At 43.0% G+C, this 23,800-nt stretch overlaps 1 protein-coding gene across 1 annotated transcript; it reads left to right on the forward strand.

Annotated features, from left to right (window-relative positions):
- Nucleotides 1-461: 461 nt before the first annotated feature.
- Nucleotides 462-23,800, forward strand: col28a1b (collagen, type XXVIII, alpha 1b). Its single transcript, XM_008299355.1, has 35 exons — nt 462-597; nt 1,091-1,240; nt 2,880-3,445; nt 6,070-6,090; nt 6,168-6,227; nt 6,368-6,421; nt 6,494-6,538; nt 6,624-6,650; nt 6,733-6,777; nt 6,858-6,902; nt 9,046-9,099; nt 10,299-10,367; nt 10,666-10,734; nt 11,069-11,137; nt 11,507-11,575; nt 11,690-11,758; nt 12,519-12,587; nt 13,823-13,891; nt 14,195-14,266; nt 14,361-14,429; nt 14,595-14,666; nt 15,725-15,793; nt 15,870-15,938; nt 16,010-16,078; nt 16,167-16,235; nt 16,905-16,973; nt 17,061-17,129; nt 18,034-18,102; nt 18,359-18,439; nt 18,552-18,587; nt 18,859-18,895; nt 18,987-19,541; nt 19,887-20,071; nt 21,151-21,439; nt 22,137-23,800. The coding sequence occupies exons 2-35, from the start codon at nt 1,099-1,101 to the stop codon at nt 22,307-22,309; spliced, it is 3,594 nt and encodes a 1,197-aa protein (XP_008297577.1). The 5' UTR covers nt 462-597; nt 1,091-1,098; the 3' UTR covers nt 22,310-23,800.

Here is a 23,800-nt window from a genome sequence, read left to right on the forward strand (position 1 = left end):
ATCCTACTACAGCAGCTCATCTGGTTTTCACATTAGTGGGCGAGGATGGAAAAGTAGAATCTCATTTGGGACTTTTACGCACAACATCCAAGCCATCTCCACTCGCAACAACCCAAAACACTAGTAGTAAAACGAAAATTTAAAAAAGCTGTGTAAGCCCCCAACGTGTGTAAAAGGTGGCACAAGTGGTCTGGAATAAGAAACACTGGACTCCAGAGCAGGAAAACATCGTTTATTCTTACAAAGCGCAAAGGATGTTTCATTTCATGTTGATGTGGATTTATTGTTTGTGCAACAGTGGGAAGTTTTAAGAATTGTAAATAGGTTGCTCTGATATTACAGTGATATGACTGCAGGATTCCAGGATTAGTCTGTGAACAGAAGCGTCAGGAAGATCCCTGAATTCGCTCTGAAGTGGAGCAGCGCGTAAATGTTGGAGCGGCCCCAGAGCCCCCGGCTACACATCAGCCCATCTCATGGTCCTCACTTGATCTCAGTCTGGGGCTTTATAGGGACCCGAATCCGCGGCGAAATGCCTCCCAAAGAGCCACAGCTGACTGGACCTCGAGCACCGGCCGCAGCTAAATGAGACTGGAGGTAAAAAAGGCACCTTTCCCTTGGATTCCAGACGTTTTTGCATGTATGTACTCTTCATTTATGTGGCTGTGGTGTCACGTTACAGTCTGAATGACAACTTTAATGTGAGTGCTGCAGCTTGGACCACGTCAGTGATGGGGAAAAGTTAGTTTTTAAACTGCACATGAAATAAGTTTTATTTCATGTTATTTAAAGGCTGCAATATTTAAAACCTGTTTAGACAAATTAGCATTTGCACAGATTGTTTTGGCTTTCCGTGCATTTACATCTTCAGTATGGATGCAGGAACAGTATCATCTGAGCAAATTAGGTGTCATTATCATTACTGCCAATACTGTGAAACTGCACTTGGGTGTGGTTAGCAGGGTACGTGATACTAACACATAAAACAGGGGAATCTTATGACACTGAGAGAATTTGTCATGCTTTGCACATACTGTAGGTTAAAGCGCTTCCTTGCTCTTCTTGTAACAAGCTCTCTATCTGCTGTCAGCTGCGAGGATGGAAATGTTGCTGAAGGGAAACCTGAGCAGAGGACTGGCGCTCTGCTTTCTGCTGCTGGCTCTTGTGCATGACACCACAGGCCAAAGAAGAAAGACAGGACGCAGGAATAACTACAGGCTGCATGATGATGGAGGAAATGGTAATTTTTTTTATATGAGGTCTCCACATGTTGAAGGTGAATGTTAGTCACTGGATTCTGTGGGCGGAACAGACTTCAGGAAAGGGTGAAATGCTCAACTGTTTAGTCAGACAACAACAAGATAAAATTCAGGCCACCAGTGATTCGCATCACGAAAAATATGCCTAAGAAGCGCTTGCATGAGTCATGCTAAACCTGTGTTTTTCGTAGGTGTTTTTAATATGTATTTTGCATTTAGTGCTGCTTTTTATTCAAGTGATAGAACTGAGAAATTCAGCAGGTCACGGTGGGTTCATCGTCAGTTTTTCTTTACCTTAAATTTGTCAGGAAAAAAAAGAAACTGAGAACAAGCGTGAAAAATATTAAATCAGCAAGACATTGAGAAAATGAGAAGCATTCATTTCATAAAATACAATTCATAGGATGCATAAACTGTTTGAAGGTTAAAAACTGTCTAACCGAAGAAATTTTAATTAAGATTTGATGCGTGTCATTCCCTTGGACAGTACCACATTGTTTCATCCTATTTGTAGCTGTGTTTTTGCCATCATGCCTTTGTATGTTTGTAATTCTAACCAACTAGATGTATCAGCACACATTGAGACTAATGCTGATACACTAGTGAACAAACTCAGGTAGGTCTCACCTGGACGAGTCAATTTTTAGAGTCAGACTGTCCTGGGATGGTTTGAAGGCCAGTTCACAGTGGAGCTGCAATGATTAATGGTTTCGTCATTTATCCAAAAAAAAAGTCAAATTCCTCAAATCCAAGCTTCCATCCACCCATCATCCCTACACCTTAATCCTCACTCAGGTCATGGGGGGCGGAGTCTATCCCAGCTGACTCAGGGTGAAGGCAGGTTCACCTGGACAGGTAACCAGTCTATCACAGGGCTACACTAAGCGACAGACAACCAAGCACACTCACATTCACACCTATGGACAATTTACAATCACCAATCAACCTCAGCATGTTTCTGGACTGTGGGAAGAAGCCGGAGAACCTGGAGAGAACCCACGCTGCACAGGGAGAACATGGAGACTCCACGCAGGAAGATCCCGGGTGTCCTCACCGGGACGCCAACCAGCGACCTTGTAGCTGCGAGGCGACGGTGCTAACCAAATCCAAGCAACAGCGAGCAACAGTGGCAATGGAGAAGAAGAAGTCCATGTCAACTATGATGGAGCCTGTGGAGGACAAATCTGAGAAGTGTGCTCGAAAAGTTTCTGATGATCAAGATAAAAAAAGAAACTAGCCATTGGGAGGAAGGATTTCAGTCTAAAAGAGAATTGATAGCGAGGTATACGTCATAACGACACATTGACAGTGTTTGTGTGATTACTGTCACTGATAAAAGGGGGAAGACAAAAGTTCCACACTGCAGGTTTAACTTCCAGTTACATCAACTGATGATGTTATCACATACTGCTAACAGTGAGCTACCATGCACGCTGTTGGTCCACTACTTGAGAGCAACTTCATGTCTCGCTGAAGAGCACTTTGACATGTGAACAGGAGGTACCAGGAATTAAACCACCAATCCTAAAATTAGTATTGTTATCTCTCAAAGCCATGGCCTCTAAAATTCTCAATAGATATTTCTAGATTTACCAGAGTCTAAATGTCCTTCTCCCACAGGTCTGACATGTTCACTGGAGGTGGCCTTCATCCTGGACAGCTCTGAGAGTGCAAAAATATCCCTATTTGAGAGGCAGAAGGCCTTTGTGTTGAGCTTCAGCACCCGGCTTTCCATGCTGCAGGTAGCCGGCTGGACACTGAAGGTGCGAATGGCTGCACTTCAATACAGCAGCTCCGTGTCCATCGAGCACAGATTCTCAGCGTGGAAAGACCTGGATTCATTCCACAGTCGAGTCAGCACAATGAACTACATCGGGCACGGCACCTACACCACCTATGCCATCACCAACGCCTCGCAGCTGCTGGTGCAGGAGACGCCGGTGGACAGCGTCAGGGTTGCTGTACTGATGACGGACGGAGTCGATCATCCCCGTAACCCAGATGTGATAGCGGCTGCTGCAGAGGCCAAAGGTCACAGCATAAAGTTCTTCGCCGTCGGGTTGTCGGATATCGCCCAGCAGAGTCAGAATAACGCCAAGCTCCGCGCCATCGCCAGCACGCCTGCTCAGCAGTTTGTCCAAAGTCTTCTTGACTCTCAGCTGGAGGAGAAGATGCTTAAAGAGATGGTGAGTGTTGGCTTCCAGTGACATGATGCCTGTGCTGACAATAGAAACATCTTAAAGTGCATCATTGCATCACAGCTACACCAGTTGATTTTGTGCTATGAGGGACAAGTCCTGGGCTTGAAAATAATGGTCATGTTTAATAAAGCAGCTATGTGTGGGATATGAAGAAAAAGGACCGGTCATAAACGCACATGTTGGAGGTTGCTGACTTTATTGGCTCATTTTGTTTCCTCCTGTCATATTTCTACTCTCTGTGGGCTCATGTTTCACTGCAAGACAAAGTCCAGCACCTCTTTGGAAACTTTGGCTCAACCTTGGCTAGAATTAGAGAGAACTCCCAAATCTATTTTGTCCAATATACCACAGTGATATCATATAATATGTCATGTAATTGCATAAAACATAACTTAGTGAAATTAGGGCGATTTTTAAAAGATAACACGCCTTTCAAACCCGCTGACAGGTTTTGGGGTTTAGGTTAACGATCCTAACACTGCTATTTCATCCTAACTGTTGCCAAGAACAGATTCATAACAAATTGAGGTTAGCTATGCCACTGACACCTAGAACTTCATTTAAACTGACTAAGCCATCTGACGTCGCTCACATTCTCCATCTTGTTTGGTTGGAAGTGTGAAAAATTTTTGACATCTGCTGCTGCTGTGTCTGTCTGGTTGAGATTGTGCCTATTCATGCTGCTCCACATGGTGTCTCCAGTGTGTTTGTGTTGTTCCTGCACACTCTGTCCTCACAGCGGGTTCAAGTCTTAAGTCACCGAGTTGTGTCTGCATGGCGGTGCTTTCCCGCCTGCTTTGCATTTTCCACACCACACAGAAATGTCACATATCTGCAGGGGGTCGGGGTCTGTCTGTCTGACAGACTGGCATGGCTTGTTCTGCTTTCCAGACATGTGTGATATTATTCATTCACATTTGGCAGAAAAGATGGGCAGATGAGAGAGGAAGATATCCAGTGGTTCCATCAAATACAGAGCTGAATTACTTCCCTTCTTTGCTCAGTTGGTCTGCAAATCCTCAGGTGCCCTCAGCGCCTGATTTGGTCTGATATAATTTAAATAATCATACATTTATTAAAAATTTGCACAATGAAAGCACAACATCAACAATGATAGATTCTCTACCCCTTTCCTTGTTGCCTTTGTCTCATGAAAATGTAGTTTTAACCACTCAGTTGTTACACTTTATATTCTGCAAAGTTGTCTTTTATCAGATTGCTTCCATTTTTCATGCGTCAAGTGATCAAAACTAAAAAAAAAAAAAAAACCTGCCAAGTCATGTTATTTCATTACAGAAGAGCTGTAAGGCTGCAAACAACATTTATTTTCGCAATCATATGTAGTGTTTAAATATTATTATTCCCTGGGGAGGTTAATCTGGTCATAAACGTGGATGGATTACTGCACAGGCCTACAGCGCAGACCCAAAGAGTCAGGGGACAGCACCAAGCAGCTCCAAAGAACAGCAAAACAACTCAAAACCCACGACAACGAGCAACAGAATGGCGACAAAGAGATTACCTTGGAGGTAGGAGTCAAGTACTGCTCAAAAACACAGCCCAGTGAGCTTCAAAACTGATGATTGCAGAACCTACGAGTGACGTAACAGAGGGTTCGTCCATCTTTATATACAGTCAGTGAAAGAGACACATAAGGTTCTAACATAGACACAAAACCACCACAAATACAGTCGTGACATGATACTCCGACCCTTAAAAATCCGAAAGCATACCGACAGCCTTGGATTCTGACTCCAACATGACATTTAATGTCACCAATCAGGATGACGGCGTATTATCTGACTGAACAATCCCACAGATTGGCTACGTTCACACTGCAGGACTTGATGCTCAATGAGGATTTCTTTGTGACTTCCTTCACGTTTCCACTTCAATGCGACTTGTATGTGATCTGCTGTGTGAACTTCATACGACCCAAAAGTGTCCCGCATGCGCAGAAGAGCACACGACGACGTCACACGCAGCGAGCATGCTCAGTGTTTATGGAAGTAAACATGGATGGTAACGGTGGAGCGTATCTGCCACTCCCCCGCCGCCACCGATGGAGGAAACAGAAGTGTGAGCGCTAACTAAACTAGCATCAGCAGCCAAGTACTGCCTGTGTGTTCTGGACACTTCCACCCCGTCAGAGCGCTGCCCCGGGGTGGAAGTGTCCCCCACCGCACCGAATATTCAGATATTCATCATTAATTGGGCCTGAATATCCAGAGAGCAGAAAGTTCTACTGGGACCAGCCCTACTAGTTATTATAACAACTATGAACAATAATGAACAACTAATGAGTCTTCCAGCATCAAGCCCTCCTTGTATCTGGACCTCCGTCTTGACAATCCGACAGCCTTGATATCCGACATAAAAGAAGGTTTTACATTTAGTGTCGGATTATCGAGTCACGACTGTACTCAGAACGCATCAGCTTCATTTGCAGTTGTTCTCGTTCAGTCCGGTTGTTTTGGGGATTTTAACAAGTGTGTGTACAAGGATCCAATATCTCACCGATGGTCATGAGCAAATAATGAACTGATCTTTCCTGTTCGTAAATGAAACTGAACTGACATTCACATTTTTCTGTCATGTTTTGCCTCCAGGGTGCAGTCGCATTTGAAGGGGTGAGTTTTTTCTTCTTTGCTTCTCTAGTTAACTGGTGTAAATGGTCGCACTGACATTTTATTTTTCTCTCTGTTAGTGTCCACAAGCCCAAGTGTGCTTGTGTGAAAGAGGAGAGAGAGGCCCTCCAGGAAGTCCTGTGAGTTCTCAGAAACAAAACACTGTCATCGTCATAATGGAGGAGTTTCATATGAAGACATTAGTTTTCTGCTGTATGGGATAATCATTCTGTTTGGGCGGCTCTGTATTTCTTCATCTTTGTGCCTGTATTATTTTCAGGGTAGAAAAGGAGACCCAGGCTTCAGAGGGTCACCTGGCTCAAAAGGAGCAAGGGTAAGTCATAAAACAAGGTCTTTCTGAAATGTTTTAGTGTGCAGCTAATTGTAAATCGGCCTCTTTTGAAAGGGGGAGCCTGGCTTGAACGGTCGACCTGGAGGTGACGGTCCAGAGGTAAAAATGTTTCCCGTTTTTTTGGCCCGACTACCAAGTAACATGCTGCCTAGTAGATGAAACACTGATTTCTAAACTTTTACAGGGCCGTCCAGGTTATAAGGGCAACAAGGTGAGTGACTCTGTGCTATTTCAGTTCAGCTTTATTCTCGTTAAAGAACTCCACAGATCTAATTATGTGTTTGGTCTCACAGGGAGAGAGAGGAGACTGTGGCACTCCTGGAGAAAAGGGCGACGCTGTAAGTTCATTATTTGCTGAGGTATTTAAACAAATGCCACAGGCTTTGTCCTCATAATTAAGTTAAGTGTCGCCTTGCAGGGACCTGAGGGACCTCCAGGATCACGAGGACCAAAAGGAGAACAGGTAGAGTGGCCTGCTGTCGGAGGTGAACAGTGACAATTATGAATCTTGGTTTGATCAGTTTAAAAACCTCTAGTAGATGTTTTGTAGTTCTATCCTGATGTGATTTTAGTTTCTTCATGCTTACTGCCGAATGAATTGCTAGTAGCTGTAACAAAAATTGAAGGCTAAAAAAAGTAAGAAAAAAGACCTGAACTTCAAACTTAAGTTTTCATTTACCATGTGGAATGATTTAACATCTACTTGATTAACTGGGTCTCCACTAATATTCATGGTTCCCAGTGGATGGATCCTATATACGGACTTGGTGTTCCTCTGACTTTCTACTGCCACAGTGAGATTCACTTTTGTAGTTTTGAGTGAATTATCTCAACAACTGTTTGCTGGATTCTCATGATTGTCTGATAACTTTCAGAAACCTTTTGAATTTCATCCACCGCCATCATCAGGTCAAAATTGCAGTCTGTCACATGCTTCTCTTGTTGTTTAGCTTGTAGCTCTGATTCTCCAGTTCCACGCTGCTACTTTTAGATGGTATGGTGCTTATATTTTATATAAATATGATGGTGGTTTGCTGCTGTTGGTTGATATTCAGACTCTGATATCAGCACCAACTAGTATACGATGTGTAGATTTTATGACGAAACTTTAGGACAAACACTGTCACGAATGTATTCTTGTGATTGAAATAACTAAACATTAAACTATTCTGGTCCTTTCTGTTGCTTGGCTACAGGCTTTTAAAATGCCTTGTTGTAATTATTAATTTACACGTCAATGCAGCAAGTGCTTATATTTGAGCTAACGTAGCTGTGGTTAGCTTAGCCTAGCTCACTAAATAGTCGACATACATCCGACTATATAGATTAGAAATTTTTAATTGTGTCTTTTTATCAGGAATACTTAAAATGCGGCTGTAACGAGGCTCATTCCATTTCATACCAACATATACCACCCTAGATCATCGTTTACTCGTGTCACAATATGTTGTTTCCCAGTAGGGACACCACCACTAAGGCTAACACCTGCTGCATCCATAAACAGTCATGAAAAAGCTTTACCATCAACTGCAACAGAAATTAACAGAACAGCTTCTTTATTTCAAGCGCGTTTTTGTGCACTAAGGTAGAAATAAAAATGTCATAAAGCTAGGTAAGTGGCATTGAATTAGAGCAGCCATTCAATATTAAGCAGCTCCTGTGTTGGAAAGAGGTACGCCTATGTTCTGATAAACCACACCATCTGAGAGCAGTGCTGTACAATTAGAATATACCTCTATACTGGGAGTAGCATGCCATCCAAGAGCGGCACTGTAGAACCAATATGCCACTAAACCAGGACTGGCATACCATCAGCCACTTTTATCTCGGCGCTGCTGGAAGACTATTAGTCGGGTTTAAACTATTACCAAATATTAACTGTGATAAACATTACTTTATTGTTAGATGTATTAAATCAAATTAATATTTGACATATACATGATATTTTATCGTCAGAATTTAACTTCTTTTTCCTGAACCTCTCGTCCCTCACGCCGCCGAACATACAGTCCACCGCCTGCCCGTCATATTGCTACACAGAGATCACACTACGTCGACATCAGACAGTCCGTTCTCTCTCCAATATGAAAAATGGAAGTGGAATTTGTCTTTTATTCAACTCTGCACTAATGGAATGTGAATATTGGATTATGGGTAATCCTGATACCAATGTGGCTATCCAAAGCTGTGAATCCAGGCTTGCAGGATATTATTCTTTTGCAGGAACAGACTTTGTGTGGTGGGATTAGTGCAGGGACCTGGCCGCCCAGCACCACTCTTCCTCCTCTGTGCTACTGGCACAGTGTCCCCGCAACCATGTTTTTTTGAGGGCTAGGCCTGAGAATCGAATGGAATGAAAGACACGAGCGTTGATGTTAATCCTGGTGTATTTTTCATTTAGTGGGGGTGGGTTGGTTTTGACCCAGCAGATCGGTCATACAGCACGGGCGCTTCAGTTTTACTTCATAAATGATTGTTAAGTGCTGCAGGGCTCAACGTTTTTGTCAGAGAAACAAAAAGTAATTCACAAATTGTTACGGAGGATTTTTAAAACATTTGTTTTTAAATTATGTGTTGCACTGAGGGCTTGTGTATTTGGTTTGCAGGGTGCGACAGGACCACCAGGAGACATGGGACCTGAGGGCCCAGCAGGATCTAAAGTAAGTTCCTCAGAGAGCTTAAGAAGCACTGTGATGGACATTGACTGTCATGTCCACTCTGCTAGGTTTCAGCAGCGCGCTAGTTGGTTTGGTTGGATTGTACGTCAATGCAAGCACTACAGAATCTGAAAAATGAAGCTAACGCCAAAGTTTCAAAATCTGCAGTTCCTTGAACAGCCACTTGAGGCTGGCTCCAGGAGCAGGGATAGGGATAGACTTCAGCCCCCCGCGACCCAAGTGGGGATTAAGCGGTGTATAGACAATGGATGGATTGTGTTTATGAGAAAAAGGTGTAAAAATATAAGAATGAAATTATAAGTCAGACTTATAAGGCTGTTAACACCAGAAGCACCTGACTCTCTCTTAAGTCCAAAATTGCCATTTTATGTCCCATTTCTTTAATTTGTACACAAACAGAAATGTAAATATTATAATTTGTAGTTTCAGAGACAATTACTTTTTTATGTTTTTAAGTTTTCTTTAGAAACATATTTCTATCATAAATGTTGTCAGTAAAATCCTGATTATTTGATCGACCCAAATCATTGTTAGTGAACATCATTTCAAGCTTTGGGGTCATTTTTCCTCAGAATAGTCGCACGGCGTCCTTCATCTGCAGCATTAACCACATGGAGCGCTCCCTGGACGCTTCCCTACACAGCGTCTGTATTGTCACATATCAGCTTTGGCAACAACAAAAAACGGCCCCAGAAAAACGACCTTTAAAATGTGTGCCCAAGGCTAATAAGATGCTGATGCCTCCATCACCATACAGCTGTTCTGCAGCTTTTTAACAAAGACGTCTTTATCCAGAGGAAATCACAAGTGATTTACAACACATTCGCCAAAATGTCCAGACATTAATCTAGATTGGGCTTTACAGAAAGAAAGACGTTCTTCATCCCTTAAAAGCCATAAAAGATTGAATAAAATTACAGAGTCTGTGGTTTGACTGAATTAAAGTTTTTTTGTTGTATTCTCTACCAGATATTACTACAGTTATGTAGTATTAGTGTAGTGAGGAGAAATTATGTTTAAAAAGTCAGATGGTGGTTTATAAATGACTTACTGCACGAGAGGGACAGCTGTACGTTTCTGGAAGGGATTTATCGTTTCATTTAACATGTTGCTGATCTGTTTGCAGCGTTGTGTTGCTACCACATCACCCACAAACCTCTGAACTAGTTTACTTGTCACAGGGAGACAGAGGGCCCAACGGTGCACCTGGACCGCCAGGAGACATCGGTATTGGATTCCCAGGAGCCAAGGTGACGCGTTTACATGAACTCTACTGTAAAAACCTCCTCCATAGTCATACAGTGCAGCCTTTCTCCCAAATCCATGCTTAAACTCATATGAATAAAACCCAATGAAGGAGTTATGCTTGACTTTGGGCCTCTAATGGACACATTTTAGGAGTTGCAGAACATTTTTGAGACCATTCTTGTTAAATAGGTTGGTTTCTCCAATAGAGGATAAATTGTTGTTCAGTCTTAATGATAGAATAAATCCTATCACTGACTGATGAATTACTGGAAGGTGTTTAAAGTTGCTGTCTGCTTACAGGGTGAAAAAGGGATTCAGGGAAGACCAGGTCCCACAGGTCCTGTTGGAATAGGAGAACCAGGACTGTTAGTGAGTACAAAGATAAAAGATGTGATTGCGTTAAAATCTCATATAAGGTTGACTTTTAGTTACGTATTATGAGTGGCAGGATCTTGGAAGACATGAATACACTCATACGACCAACAGCACTGATGGAGTATATAGAAAGCTACACCAGACTGATGTCTCGTTCTCAGCGAATTAAAACTTTTCAAATCCATTTCAACCCCGGCTGCCACCTGTTGCACCACTGATTCTGCCACATCGTCTTACAGCCCTCTCCTCCATCTCGTAGTCGGCTGTCTGCTATTTAATGTTTTCCTAAAGCCTTCACACATGCAGGTTTTCGTTGTGCTTGTTGCAGGGACCACCGGGACCACCTGGAGCACAAGGAAACCCTGGACCTCCTGGAGAAGGGTTTGCAGGACCGAAGGTGAGCAACATCCGTGTTCATGCAACACCTTAAAACTGCAGTTTAAGAAAGTGCGCTACTGTTATTATTACTGTCCTTATACAGTTAAATCAGCTTATGGTTAATAAATAGTAGACAGTGTTTGTACTTTTATGTAAAAATGCAAATTTTACACATAACACATAAGAGTAGTACTAAAATCACATATCAGATCCAAACCGCCACCGACCTGTTCTCTGCATCTTTTCTGTGATGGACAAAAACGTGACATTTGTACGTTTGACTGCTGCAGGTGAAAAGCAAAACAATCTGTTTCATTAAAATGTATACGATTAAATCTAAAGAACTGCTTCGAGAACAGCAACGTCAGATTCATCATCTTTGTTTTAGGGTGATCGGGGGTACGACGGTCCGAGGGGCAACCGTGGGCTTCCTGGCATCGGGGTCAAAGGTGACAAGGTGAGCAAACCCTTCAGATGTTTACTCAACCTTTACTGACACTGCAACATTATCTGTGTTTTCAGTTTTCATCCACGGATGTTCAATCATTGCATTTCTATTATCTTTCATCAGGGCAATCGTGGACCGCCAGGAATCCCAGGTCCAGTTGGAGCTCCTGGTTTAGGACTTCAAGGAGAAAAGGCAATAATTGCACAAATGCTCTGTCTGTTGGAAGGAGTGGCATTCTAACCGCATACACACAAATAAACCTGATTTAGACTATTTTGTGGACATGCACAGGGACAGCTGAGGATGTGAGGAAATTGCAATAATTTAAGGCTAGTGTTTATAGTTTCCTAAATTTCGTCCCTCCCATGTGTGCATGATGGATGTCTGCATGCAGGACAAAGTTTGAGTGGCTAAACAGTGATTCCAGATTGACTCTAGGTGTGCAGGTGACTGACTTTCTGCGTCTTTGTGTCCCTGCGATGGACTGGCAGCCTGAAATGTATGAAGTCATCCACAAAGTTAACCAGAAGTCCATCGCAAGTTTGCCACAAATCTAATTTACATTTGAAAATATGACATTGCTGCAAATTTGCGACGGCATCGTCAAAGGTTTGCCAGAAAGGTAAAGTTTCTGTAAAGGGCCACGTCGTGATGTTTACATCTGTGAGCCTGAAGTGAATGTTTTTCTCCTGGAAAATCCGATCTAAATGTATTTGAATGTCAGAAAAATTGCATTACTGTCAGACTGCTGACGCTGACTGATGTTTATGGTAGAAACTCACGGCTCAAACCGAAGACCTTAATCCTATAACACTGTAACTCTGACTTCCTGTCAGCGAGATCAGGTTAGAAAAGAAAGACCATAAAATAAAGTTACCAGCATCTCCCACCTGCTCCCTTTGCCTTGGTTTGATTTGTTGATTTATTCTTCACTTAATCTTCTTTCTCGCAGGGTGATCAGGGCCCAGTTGGACCCGCAGGACCCAGAGGAATTCCAGGTGTAGGGATTCAAGGACCCAAGGTAGGACAGAGGAGGGAGCTCCGTTAGCTGAACCATATTTGTCTCTTAAACACAAACTAACTGTGACTGGCAGTCAGTTGAGTCTCTGTCTAACTGCGGCAAAATTTTAGAATATTTAATCAGACAAATGTGACGGTGAGATGCGGCGGATTTGTTAATCAGGTGCCTCTGAGTTTGAATCAATCACCGGGTTCAGAAGAAGCTGCTGCTGATGGACGATTTATCATCAGAGACACATTTAGTTCAGGTTAATTGAAGGTTTGCTTCTTAGATTAGATTTTCCGGCACTTCTATTTATGTTCTGTGCTCAAATTCAGATTTTTCAATTTATATTTGAGTATATAATTTGTATTTTCAAATTAAAATAGATTTCAGTGTCTTTCCCCAGTTTGAGTCGATCTCCCCACTATCCAGTAATACTCACCAGAACACTCGACATAAGACGCTGCAGTTCTTTGTTAAAATTGTTCAACAAAATTAGTCAAATAAAAAATCGTTTGGAAACTTGCAATAACTGTTTTTTTTTGTTGTTACTTCACAAATAGATAAAATTATGTGAAGGCTGTTACTTGATGTTTATTCTATACAATAATAATAAATTGGCCTGTGGCTTTAGTCTATGAGTAAGGGGTCTGTGAAGGTTCTCAGTCATCCAGGTCACAGTTGTTCTCATAGTTTAATCCTAGCAACTGGACCTGCTTGAGTTCCTCATCAAAGAGGCTTCATCAGCTCTGACTGACTAGTTGGGAGTTCCACATACTGATATCCTGAAGGAGACATTAACACCTGAGTTTCAATGTTAGCAACAAACCCCCAATTGAAACCGAAACTCAGGTGTTAATGGCTCTTTAAGGATATCAGTATGTGGAACTCCCAACTAGTCAGTCAGAACTGATGAAGCCTCTTGGATGAGACGTGGAACGTCTTCAAGGAACTCAAGCAGGTCCAAGTGGTATAAGGTAGTTGATTTGTGCTTTTTAAAAGATTTACACTTATAGATGTGGAGATCTGTCTTCTCTGCCTATGTGAAAGTATTTTTATTTTCTTTTTTATGGGAATTGTTAAACGTGGAATAAATGCAAGCTGTCCCATTTAACTTTGTTTTCAACAAACAGATCACAGAAATTCTTAAATTCATGTTTTACTCGCTCCTTGTTATCTGTCAGTTACTACATTAGCTCCACAATATAAAAACACCCTGAACGCCTCACCGACTGTGTGAATGTTACCTTCAGGGGAATCAGGGCCTCCCAGGTGAGATTGGACTGCCAGGTGAGAGAGGTGTGGGAGAACCAGGACCCAAAGTAAGTCCTTTATGCACTGCGGCACTGCTCACCTATCACACTAAAGTATATCTGGCTTTAAAGGTCCCATATTGTGCCCTTTTTTTCCTGCAAATTTATCAAAGTCTCCCCACAGGGTGTCTTTTTAGTTTTTTAACTCAAAATACTGCAAAGATGGTTCACTTCACATTGACTGCATAACCCTTGTTCTATAAGCTGCTGCCTTCCCTTCAGTGATTTCTGCACACCAGGGAATAATCACTGGTTTATGTCGTTCTCTGTGTTCCCCCTCTGATGCTTTTATGTGGCATGTTTCTCTCTCAGGGTGACCCCGGGGCCGAGGGGCTGCCAGGCATACCGGGTCAGCCAGGAGACGACGGAGCCCCGGGACCAAAGGTAGCATCACCTAAACCAGTTTCCTCTTTGTATATTTCCTACCAGCCGGTGTGTCCTCTCTCACCTGTACTGATTTTTTTCCAAATGACGACAGGGTGACGTTGGGCTACAGGGGCCCAGGGGACCTGACGGGGCTCCTGGTAAAGGTGTCCCAGGAGAGAAGGTAGCAGTTTATACAGAGTGCATGGAAAAATATGGATGATTATTGTGCTTTATGTGAGTTACAAGAGCCCATCGTCTTCTGATTATGTCCCAAAGAGTGATTATCTAAAAGTCACATTTGATTCAGAGGATTGTTCAGAGGACACTTTTGTGTAATGTTTTTCAGGGAGACAGAGGGGACAGGGGCTCTAGAGGGCAGCCAGGTGCAGTCGGTCCTGTGGGGCCGATGGGGCCGAAGGTATGGACACGCACAGAGGAAGCATTTTATGTAAAAATGTCAGAGTAATTTTACACAGATGTTCCACAGCTTTAAACCTAAAATGATGTTGCTGCTCTCCAGCGAAAAATGTGTCTGTTTTACATTGTGGTGCAGAAAAAAAATAAGATACAGGTTGGAAAATGCAGGAATTTGCTTTTAAGAATTACCTTATTGGGCTGCAAGGTGTCTCAGTGGTTAGCATCGTCGCCTCGCAGCTAGAAGGTCGCCGGTTCGCGTCCCAATGAGGACACCCGGGATCTTTCTGCGTGGAGTCTCCATGTTCTCCCCGTGCAGCGTGGGTTCTCTCCGGGTTCTCCGGCTTCCTCCCACAGTCCAGAAACATGCTGAGGTTAATTGGTGATTGTAAATTGTCCGTAGGTGTGAATGTGAGTGTGCTTGGTTGTCTGTCTCTAAGTGTAGCCCTGTGATAGACTGGTTACCTGTCCAGGTGAACCTGCCTTCACCCTGAGTCAGCTGGGATAGACTCCAGCCCACCATGACCCTGGTGAGGATTAGGCGGTGTATAGATGATGGATGGATGAAATGAACTTATTTTCCTTTGCCCAGAGCTGACCTGTCTGCAAACCAGTGAGAGGAGGAAGAGAAACAATTAAGGATATCGTCTTTATTGATCAACCGTCCACGTATTTTAGTCGTTTTGCCTGTAAAGTGTTAGCAAACTGTGTAGAATTTGATATTACAAGTTCCCCACAACAAATGTGATGCTTTAAAATGTACATTAAATCTCACTAATGGGCCAAAACTCAATGACACTCATTTTACAAAGATAAGGGAGAAAAACATGAAAATATCTAAAGAAAGTGTAACTGGTGAAAAAAACTAAAAACAAAAATTAAAATGTAAAACTGCCTAAACAAAGCAATAAATATGAAAACATCTACTTCTTATTTTCTGGTGGTGACTAATCAGTTAGTCAGTTTAAAACCTAAGATAGTTTTTACAATCAAACTCCAAATGTCTGAATCCCACCTTGTTATCTTGTGTCATGCAAGTCTGATGAGTTCTTTTACTCCCAGGGGGAACCAGGAAGTGTGGGGCCACCAGGGTTAACTGGACCCCCAGGCCGGGGTATACCTGGTGCTAAGGTTGGTCCACGTCTGCTCGGCTAAAGTTGCCCTAACATTCGCCAGCAGCAATTGATCTACTTGTGATTTTTGTCAGGGGGAATCGGGTCTACGAGGTCCAGCTGGAGCTGTGGGAGAGCCGGGAAATGGTTTGATTGGACCCAAGGTGAGTTCAGTTCAAGTTTGTTCTTTATCGATCCTCCCCAGTAAATAAGCACAAGTATCTGTGGTTTGTAGGGCGACAGAGGGCCACCGGGGCCTGCTGGGCCACCCGGGCTGAAAGGCGACGGTTTCCCCGGCGCTCCGGTGAGTATAAAGTACATCACAGCCTCTGTTCTCACTTCACAGTTACTCCGAACCTCACTCAGCTCCACTTTTACAAACTGTGTCTCAGGGACTCCCGGGGCCTCCTGGCCTGTTAGGAGAGGTCGGACCAGAGGGCGTGGGATTACCGGGACCAAAGGTACAACTTCATTCAATGAGATGGCAGTATTGTTTCCTTTACTTCCCCAGGGATTCTGTTCACAGTAGGATTACTTCAAGAGATTGTAATCCAAGTTTTTTTTTTCCACAACTTGCTGTTTCTTGTCAGATAAAGAAAAATTGCTGTAATTTGATCCATCTCCAGACATCAACTGATCCATAGCTTGCATGCTGTGGTGGCTGTTGCTTCATATACTTCTGTGTTTCATCAAAAAGTTTAGAGGTTTTCTTTTTTTAAATTATTATTATTTTTGTAGTCTTTGTCTAGTTATTGGCTCGGTGGTTAGCATCGTCGCCTCATAGCTAGAAGGTCGCCGGTTCACGTCCCGGTGAGGACACCCGGGATCTTTCTGCGTGGAGTCTCCATGTTCTCCCCGTGCAGCGTGGGTTCTCTCCGGGTTCTCCGGCTTCCTCCCACAGTCCACAAACATGCTGAGGTTAATTGGTGATTGTAAATTGTCCGTAGGTGTGAATGTGAGTGTGCTTGGTTGTCTGTCTCTAAGTGTAGCCCTGTGATAGACTGGTTACCTGTCCAGGTGAACCTGCCTTCATCCTGAGTCAGCTGGGATAGACTCCAGCCCCCCATGAAGGATGAAGGTGTAGAGATGATGGATGGATGTTTAGTTAATAATTTTGGTTTCACTTTCAGGGAGACAGAGGCCTGCCTGGACCTACTGGACCTGCCGGGCCACCAGGAATCGGTCTCATTGGTTCAAAGGTATTCAGACAATCTTTTTTGTCTTATTTCTGAAAGCTTTAAATATATTGCTTGTTAATGCTTTGAAATTCACATTTCTTTCTGCAGGGTTCAGTCGGCCAAATAGGACCTCCTGGTCCACAGGGGTTACCCGGGGAAGGAATACAAGGACAGAAGGTACCGCTGTCACCTGCTGTCTACGTTTATTCAGTCTGAGCAGCAGCTGCATGATGTACACTATTCATGAATATCTATCTCAACCTCATCTCACCAATAAGTAATTATTGTGATTGGAGAACAGCGCCCTAAACAGACTGAATCACAGCCCTGAAGACGAACGTGCTCACACTGTAAAAATAGAAATTTAAAACAAAAATGGCAAAGATGTGGCAGCAAATGTGCCAGAAAAAATACGTTAAACATGATGGAATAAAGTCATGTTTAAGACCTGCGAACGCGGTAAAAAATATTATCAATTATATGTAAAATAAGGATATTTTACTTGATTTAAATACAGTTAAACACCTTTTTGATGTGGATAATATTTACAGTTTTGACCTTTTTTTTTTCATCATTAGCACTTTTTAGGAAAAAACAAGTAAATTGTTCAAAAAATTAGAGGTAAGGGCGCCGCTACAGATCACCTGGTTGAGCAGGTACAGCGGCTATAGTCCCCAATGTGGAGGTCGTGAGTTCGAATCCCGCTCATGGCCCTTTGCCGCAGGTTCTTCTCCCCCACTTTGCTGTCTCTCTCTCTGCTGCTGCACTATCAAATAATGGCCAGAAAAAATTAGAGGTTAAAAAAAAAAGTGTTTTTTTTAACAGCTTAGAATGACCTTTAAATTTTAAAACGTGATCATACTACTTTACATATTTGTTTTTTTTCTTTTTCGTGGCTGAAACGTGTTTTTGATGTTTTTGTTGCTGCTGCTGTGCTACATAACACAGCACGTTGTTTACACAGTGATGAACTCTAACGAAAGATTTGTTGGTTTGTCCTGCTGAAAATAACGTTTTACTGATTTAATTATATTAGTTACGTCTTGTTTTGTAATTCTTCTGTAACTCGAACTGTCTGCAGGGGGAGCCTGGATTTCAGGGGATCCCCGGCCCCAGAGGTCCTCCAGGACAAGGTCTGCAGGGAGACAAGGTAACGTTGTGTATGCTAAATGAACTGGAGGATAATTTCAATATTTAACAAGCCCTGGCAAACATGACATCAGTAAACTTGTCCTTAATCAGCCGGAATGATGCTAAAGCAATAAGAAGTGCTGAAGATGTGGCGCCAGGGCAGATCACAATGTGGTGTTTGATGGAAGTTGTATGAATATGTGCAACAGCAGGATGCTCCTTGTCATCACTTTTTGTCACACAGGCTGAAGAAACAACTGTCTTTCCTCCTGCAGGGCGACCGAGGCTTCAGAGGGGAGAAAGGCAAGAAGGGAGACCGAGGGGAGGCCGGAGAGCCGGGGACCGTCGGACCTCTGGTGCTGGGTTTTTGTTGAAATCATTGTCTTTTTTCTTCACTTGACTGCAAAATGCTTCGATGAGTAGCAGTAAATTATGTCTTTCTAAATAATGACCTCTTTCAAATGACAGGGCAGGGTGGGACAGAAGGGAGAGCCCGGACTCACAGTAAGTATGAAGAGATGCTCACTGAACTAAACCAGTTAACAAAAAAGTCATTTCAACCCATCACATGTAAACTGATGTACATTTTCTATAAATCTTTCCTCACATAAATCATTTAACTACCTTTTACTTGGTACTTTTTCTCTCCCTCGATGCCCCCAAGTGTGAGAATCACACTAGGAACTAACTGCCTTTCTTAATTTTATGTAATTTTAACTCCGAACATCTTTACATTTAAAACTAGATATCTTTAACTTTTGCGCTCTTTCCACAGAGGGATGAAATCATCAAAATAGTGAGATCCATATGCAGTAAGTTGATGCTGATGAAGTCACATTTGAATCTTTGTTTGCATTAAATGAACATACGAGCTCTCTACATTCCCCGGTTGTGTCTCCTCAGGCTGTGGGGTGACGTGCCGCCAAACGCCCCTGGAGCTCGTCTTCGTGATCGACAGCTCAGAGAGCGTCGGCCCTGAAAACTTCAACGTGATCAAAGACTTTGTGAACGCGCTGATCGACCGCGCCTCGGTCAGCAGGGACACCACGCGGGTCGGCGTGGTCCTCTACAGCCACATCAACATAGTGGTGGTCAGCCTCGGGCAGGAAGCCACCCGCGATGAGATCAAGTCCTCTGTGCGCTCCATGGTCTACCTGGGCGAGGGCACGTTCACGGGCAGCGCCATCCAGCAGGCCAACCACGTGTTCAAGGCGGCGCGGGCAGGCGTGAGGAAGGTGGCCATCATCATCACCGACGGTCAGGCTGACAAGAGGGACTCGGTGAGTCTGGAGAGCGCAGTGACGGAGGCTCAGGGGAGCAACATCGAGACGTTTGTGATCGGGGTGGTGAACGAGAGCGACCCCCTGTACGAAGAGTTCAAGAAGGAGCTCAGCTTCATGGCCTCTGACTCTGACAGCGACCACGTCTACCTGATCGATGACTTCAAATCCCTTCCAGGTGACAGTTTCATTGTGTAGTGATATCTATGCAGAGAGCACTTTATACTGTGGGAAGATGGTGCGGTGTGTGAATCACGCAAAGTACTGGAAACCTGATTTATCGAAAATCTACAGAGATGGAATCAAACCAACCACACTGTACTATAAGATCCTATACTATGCTATGCAATGCTATGCTATGCTATGCTATGCTGTACTATACTGAACCACACTGTACTGCACAGTATCGCACTGTACTAAACTATACTATGCAATACTATGCTACACTACACTACACTATGCTATGCTATAATATATAGTCACATTTGTGTATAATCACTATCGTGGTTTTCTGGTTTTGCAGCTCTGGAGAAAAAACTGCTGAGTCATATTTGTGAAGACGGAAACAGACGTTTGTTCAGTTCCGTCCCGAGCTCCAGACTCCCTCCAGGAATCCCAGAGGTCTCCGGCAACGTTCGGGAACCGTCGTACAGGACGGACACGGACACGCCGACCTTCACCGGAGACTTCAGGAGAGTTCAGATGGTGGTGAGGACAACAACCCAGCGCTGTTTCAACCTCCTTCTGTTAGCTTACAATAACCAGACAAGACTAAGTAAATAAACACAGACATTCATGGTGAGCAGATGAAACATCCCAATGACTTTAGGAATCAACTGACCTTCCTCTAGCGCCACCAGCAGGTCAAAGTTTATATTTATCAAGTGAAATATGTTGATATTTACTTGATCAGCTGATACAAAACTTCGTAAAAGTCTCAGTCACTATTTAAATCACGACTGAATCGGATAAATCTGTTATAGGAGCTTAAACTACAACATGAAAACTTTTAGTTACCAGTAAAAGTTAAGTACCAGTAAAGGACTTAAGTTTGTAATCAGGAAAATGTATTCAAATGATGAAACTACTTGTGACAATAACAAAGAAATCAATTAACCATCAATCAATCCATCAACAGCAAAAGAGTTACTTGTCTAATTAATAATTTCAGTTGTTTATCAAGCAAAAATTAATGAAATTTCACAAGATATGGAGAAAATTTCCTGTTTTTCTTTGTCATATATAGGTAGAAACTAAACATTTTGGAATATTTTGACTTTTGGTCGAAGAAAACTAGACATCTGAAGACGCCAGCTGGGGCAAGCATTTTTAGAAATGTCATTAACCAAGGAATTCATTGATTATTCCAAATAATCACTGGAAGATCCATCCATCATCTCTACACCTTAATCCTCATTAGGGTTGCTGGAGCCTATCCCAGCTGACTCAGAGTGAAGGCAAATGAAATGAAATGTTGTGAAGCTGAAAACAACATAAAAACTCTCAAGCACCTCAAGTTTGTACTTCAGCACAGTACTCGAGTAAATGTAACTGAGACTGACAGACATTCATAACAAACTGGAATTACTTTGGAAATACTTCAACTGCTCTAAACTTTAATTTGGTCTAAATAATTAAACCAAAGCCTGTTCATGTCACCACAGAGGGCATTTTAAATAGCTCTTTCATAGCCAGTAAATACTTTTTTGCAGTGTTTGACTTTATTCAGCATATGTCCACCTACACTAGAGGAAAGATTAACACCAACCTTCCCTCCACCGTTGCAGCCCGGTGCTCCAGCGTCTCACCCCGACAGGGAACCGGTCCCTCCGCTCAAACCCAAGACGGACGACAGGACCGCCTCAGAAACTCAGAGGTTTCCGTTCTTCGACAGGGAGCCCTTCAGGCCGGTGACAGAGTTCCTCCCACAGCTCGACACCAACAACCCCACACATCGCACGGTGCTGACCGGAGCCATGGGACCGGCTGCTCCCACTCTGAAGGCCCCACCTGAGAAGAAGACGCCGCCGCCGCCGCCGTCTCCACCGCCTCCTCCCTCTGACGCCTACGCATCAGGTAACTGCTCAGAGTCTGGAGGAGGAAGAAATGCTGGTTTAAACTGAATAAAATGAAAATAAGATAAAAATATCGAAATTTAATATAGAAGAAAGTCAATAAAATGTACAGAGAGATACAGAAATGTGTAAATGAACAGAATGTGCTTAGATTGAAGCATTAAAGAGTCTTATTGCTGTCGGGAGGAAAGACCTCCTGTGACGTTCCTTGGAGCAGAAGGTCGTATCAGTCTGTTGCTGAAGCTGCTCCTCAGATTGTCCACAGCTTTATGGAGGAGGTGCGAGGTGTTAGGGTTGATGTCCATGATGACCTGCAGTTTGGTCAGCGCCCTCTGCTCCACCACCTCCTCCAGGGCGACCAACTGGCAGCCAACAACAGAACTGTTGGTTGTACTGAGTTGAAATTTGGGGCACATTTGTGTTCATCAGAGGATGAATCCTGATGACCTTTGTGAGCCTCAGACCTCCATCGTGTGGTGCCACCATGACGATGACATTGGTGTGTTTCTGGTGAAATATCTTGGTTTTCGTTTATGTCCAAGAACAACCAGTGGTTTTCCAGTCATCCTTTGCTGTACTTCGCACTTGATGCAAATGTATAAATACGAGCAGAGTGAGCGTCCTCTGTGGTTTGCTTGCACGGCGGTAGACTCCTGCTTTTGTTAACTCTGACACTCGTTGTGTTTTCTCGCCTCCAGCAGAGCGCTGCAGACAGATCCTGGATCCAGGACCGTGTCGGGAGTACGTGGTGAAGTGGTACTACGACGCCACAGCCAACGGCTGCGCTCAGTTCTGGTTCGGAGGCTGTTTAGGAAACGACAACCAGTTTGAGACTGAGAAGAGCTGCAGGGAAACCTGCGTCAAGGTCTAACCTGCACCTGCCCGTATGGAAATCAAGCTCAGAAAACATTTTGCTCTTTCCTCACACGTGACTTTGCCAAACAGTTCACTTCAGTGCCGTAGTGCTTCTCTTGTAGCTGCCTTGACAAGGATAGGGAGACGTCTTAAACCAAATCACCCTGAAGTGGAGTTTTAGTTTTTAAATTATAGCAAGTTAGGCATCATGAAATGTTGTTTCTGTTGGCCAGGGGAATTTGTTTTGTGCCTGAACCAAGCTAATGGAGAGAAAACAGCTCATCTGATGCTACTTCTGAGCAGTTCTGTTGAATAAAAAATAATAAGCTCCGACTCTGTAACCACTAACGTTTCTATTACAACAGTAACCGTTTTGTACTCTCAGATGCAATGATGTATTTTTTTACTATGAAAGGTCCAGTGTGCAGGATTCAGAGGACTCTTAGCAGAAATACAACAATAATCATTATGTTTGAATCATGCTGTATTGTCTAAAAACAAGAATAGTTGTGTGTTACCTTGGTGCTTTTCCACAGAGTCCACCATGTTGCGCTGCCATGTTCCTACAGTAGCCTGGAAGGGACAAACCAAACTCTACAGAGGGTCTTTTAGGGTTTTACTGGCCACCGTAGAGTCTCTTTCATTCTCAGAACAGAAGGATGAGTTGAGTGGTATTCAGCCAGCGGTGGAAGAAGTATTCAGGTCCTTTATTTAAGTAAAAATACCAACACAGAAAAAAAAAAATCCTACTTATGTCACTGTGCAAATCAGCAAAATGTGTTTAAAGTATGAAAGTAAAGGTGCTGGTTTAGTCCCACTGACTGATATGTTGTTATATCTGACATTAGATTATAAATATTGAAGCTTCAGTGTGTCAGCAGCAGGTTACGGTTTAGCTGCTGCAGGTTTGAATGACTTTACATCCAGTTTTATATCCAGGAACAGCAGACGAGTCTGACGGCTGGACGCATAACTAATGGGACAGAAGAGGAGAAAAAAAATAAAATCTGTTCAGTTTTTTAGTTTTACTGTAATATTTAGTTCTTTTTTTTTTTTTTTTTGGTGCGATATTAGATCATTTAAACATTTATGGAAATGAAACCATGTGAGAAACTTAACAGAGAAAATCTATTTAGTAGAGCTGTTAACAACAGACATCTGAAATGGGACCCAGACTACACACCACTGGTTTAATCTTTAGCCTATATGTTGGATTTTAAAAGCTTATTAAATGATTAATTGTGTAAAATCTCCATTCTAAAACGAATGCAGTAGAAGGTACATTACTTGTCTCTGAAATGTGGTGGAGCAGAAGTATGACATAGCATAAAATGTAAAGTAAAAGTACCTCAACATTGTACTCGAGTAGATGCACAGCTTGCATGCAGCTGGTTGCATTCTGCAGCTTCAACACTAGATGCCACTAAGTTCTACACACTGGGCCTTTAATGCTTGTGTTTTTTTTAATACCATGTAATGTCCTTAAATAAAAAACTAAGAAAATAAA

Source organism: Stegastes partitus, unplaced genomic scaffold, assembly GCF_000690725.1.
Source record: "Stegastes partitus isolate 25-593 unplaced genomic scaffold, Stegastes_partitus-1.0.2 Scaffold1405, whole genome shotgun sequence".
Lineage (NCBI taxonomy): Eukaryota > Metazoa > Chordata > Actinopteri > Pomacentridae > Stegastes > Stegastes partitus.

Bases quoted from the DNA above. Each gene is read 5' to 3' on its own strand.
- col28a1b (XM_008299355.1), top strand. From the start codon at position 1,099: ATGGAAATGTTGCTGAAGGGAAACCTGAGCAGAGGACTGGCGCTCTGC. The intron at 6,228-6,367 runs GTGAGTTCTCAG...TATTATTTTCAG, and splicing joins GAGGCCCTCCAGGAAGTCCT to GGTAGAAAAGGAGACCCAGG. The intron at 6,903-9,045 runs GTAGAGTGGCCT...TTTGGTTTGCAG, and splicing joins GAGGACCAAAAGGAGAACAG to GGTGCGACAGGACCACCAGG.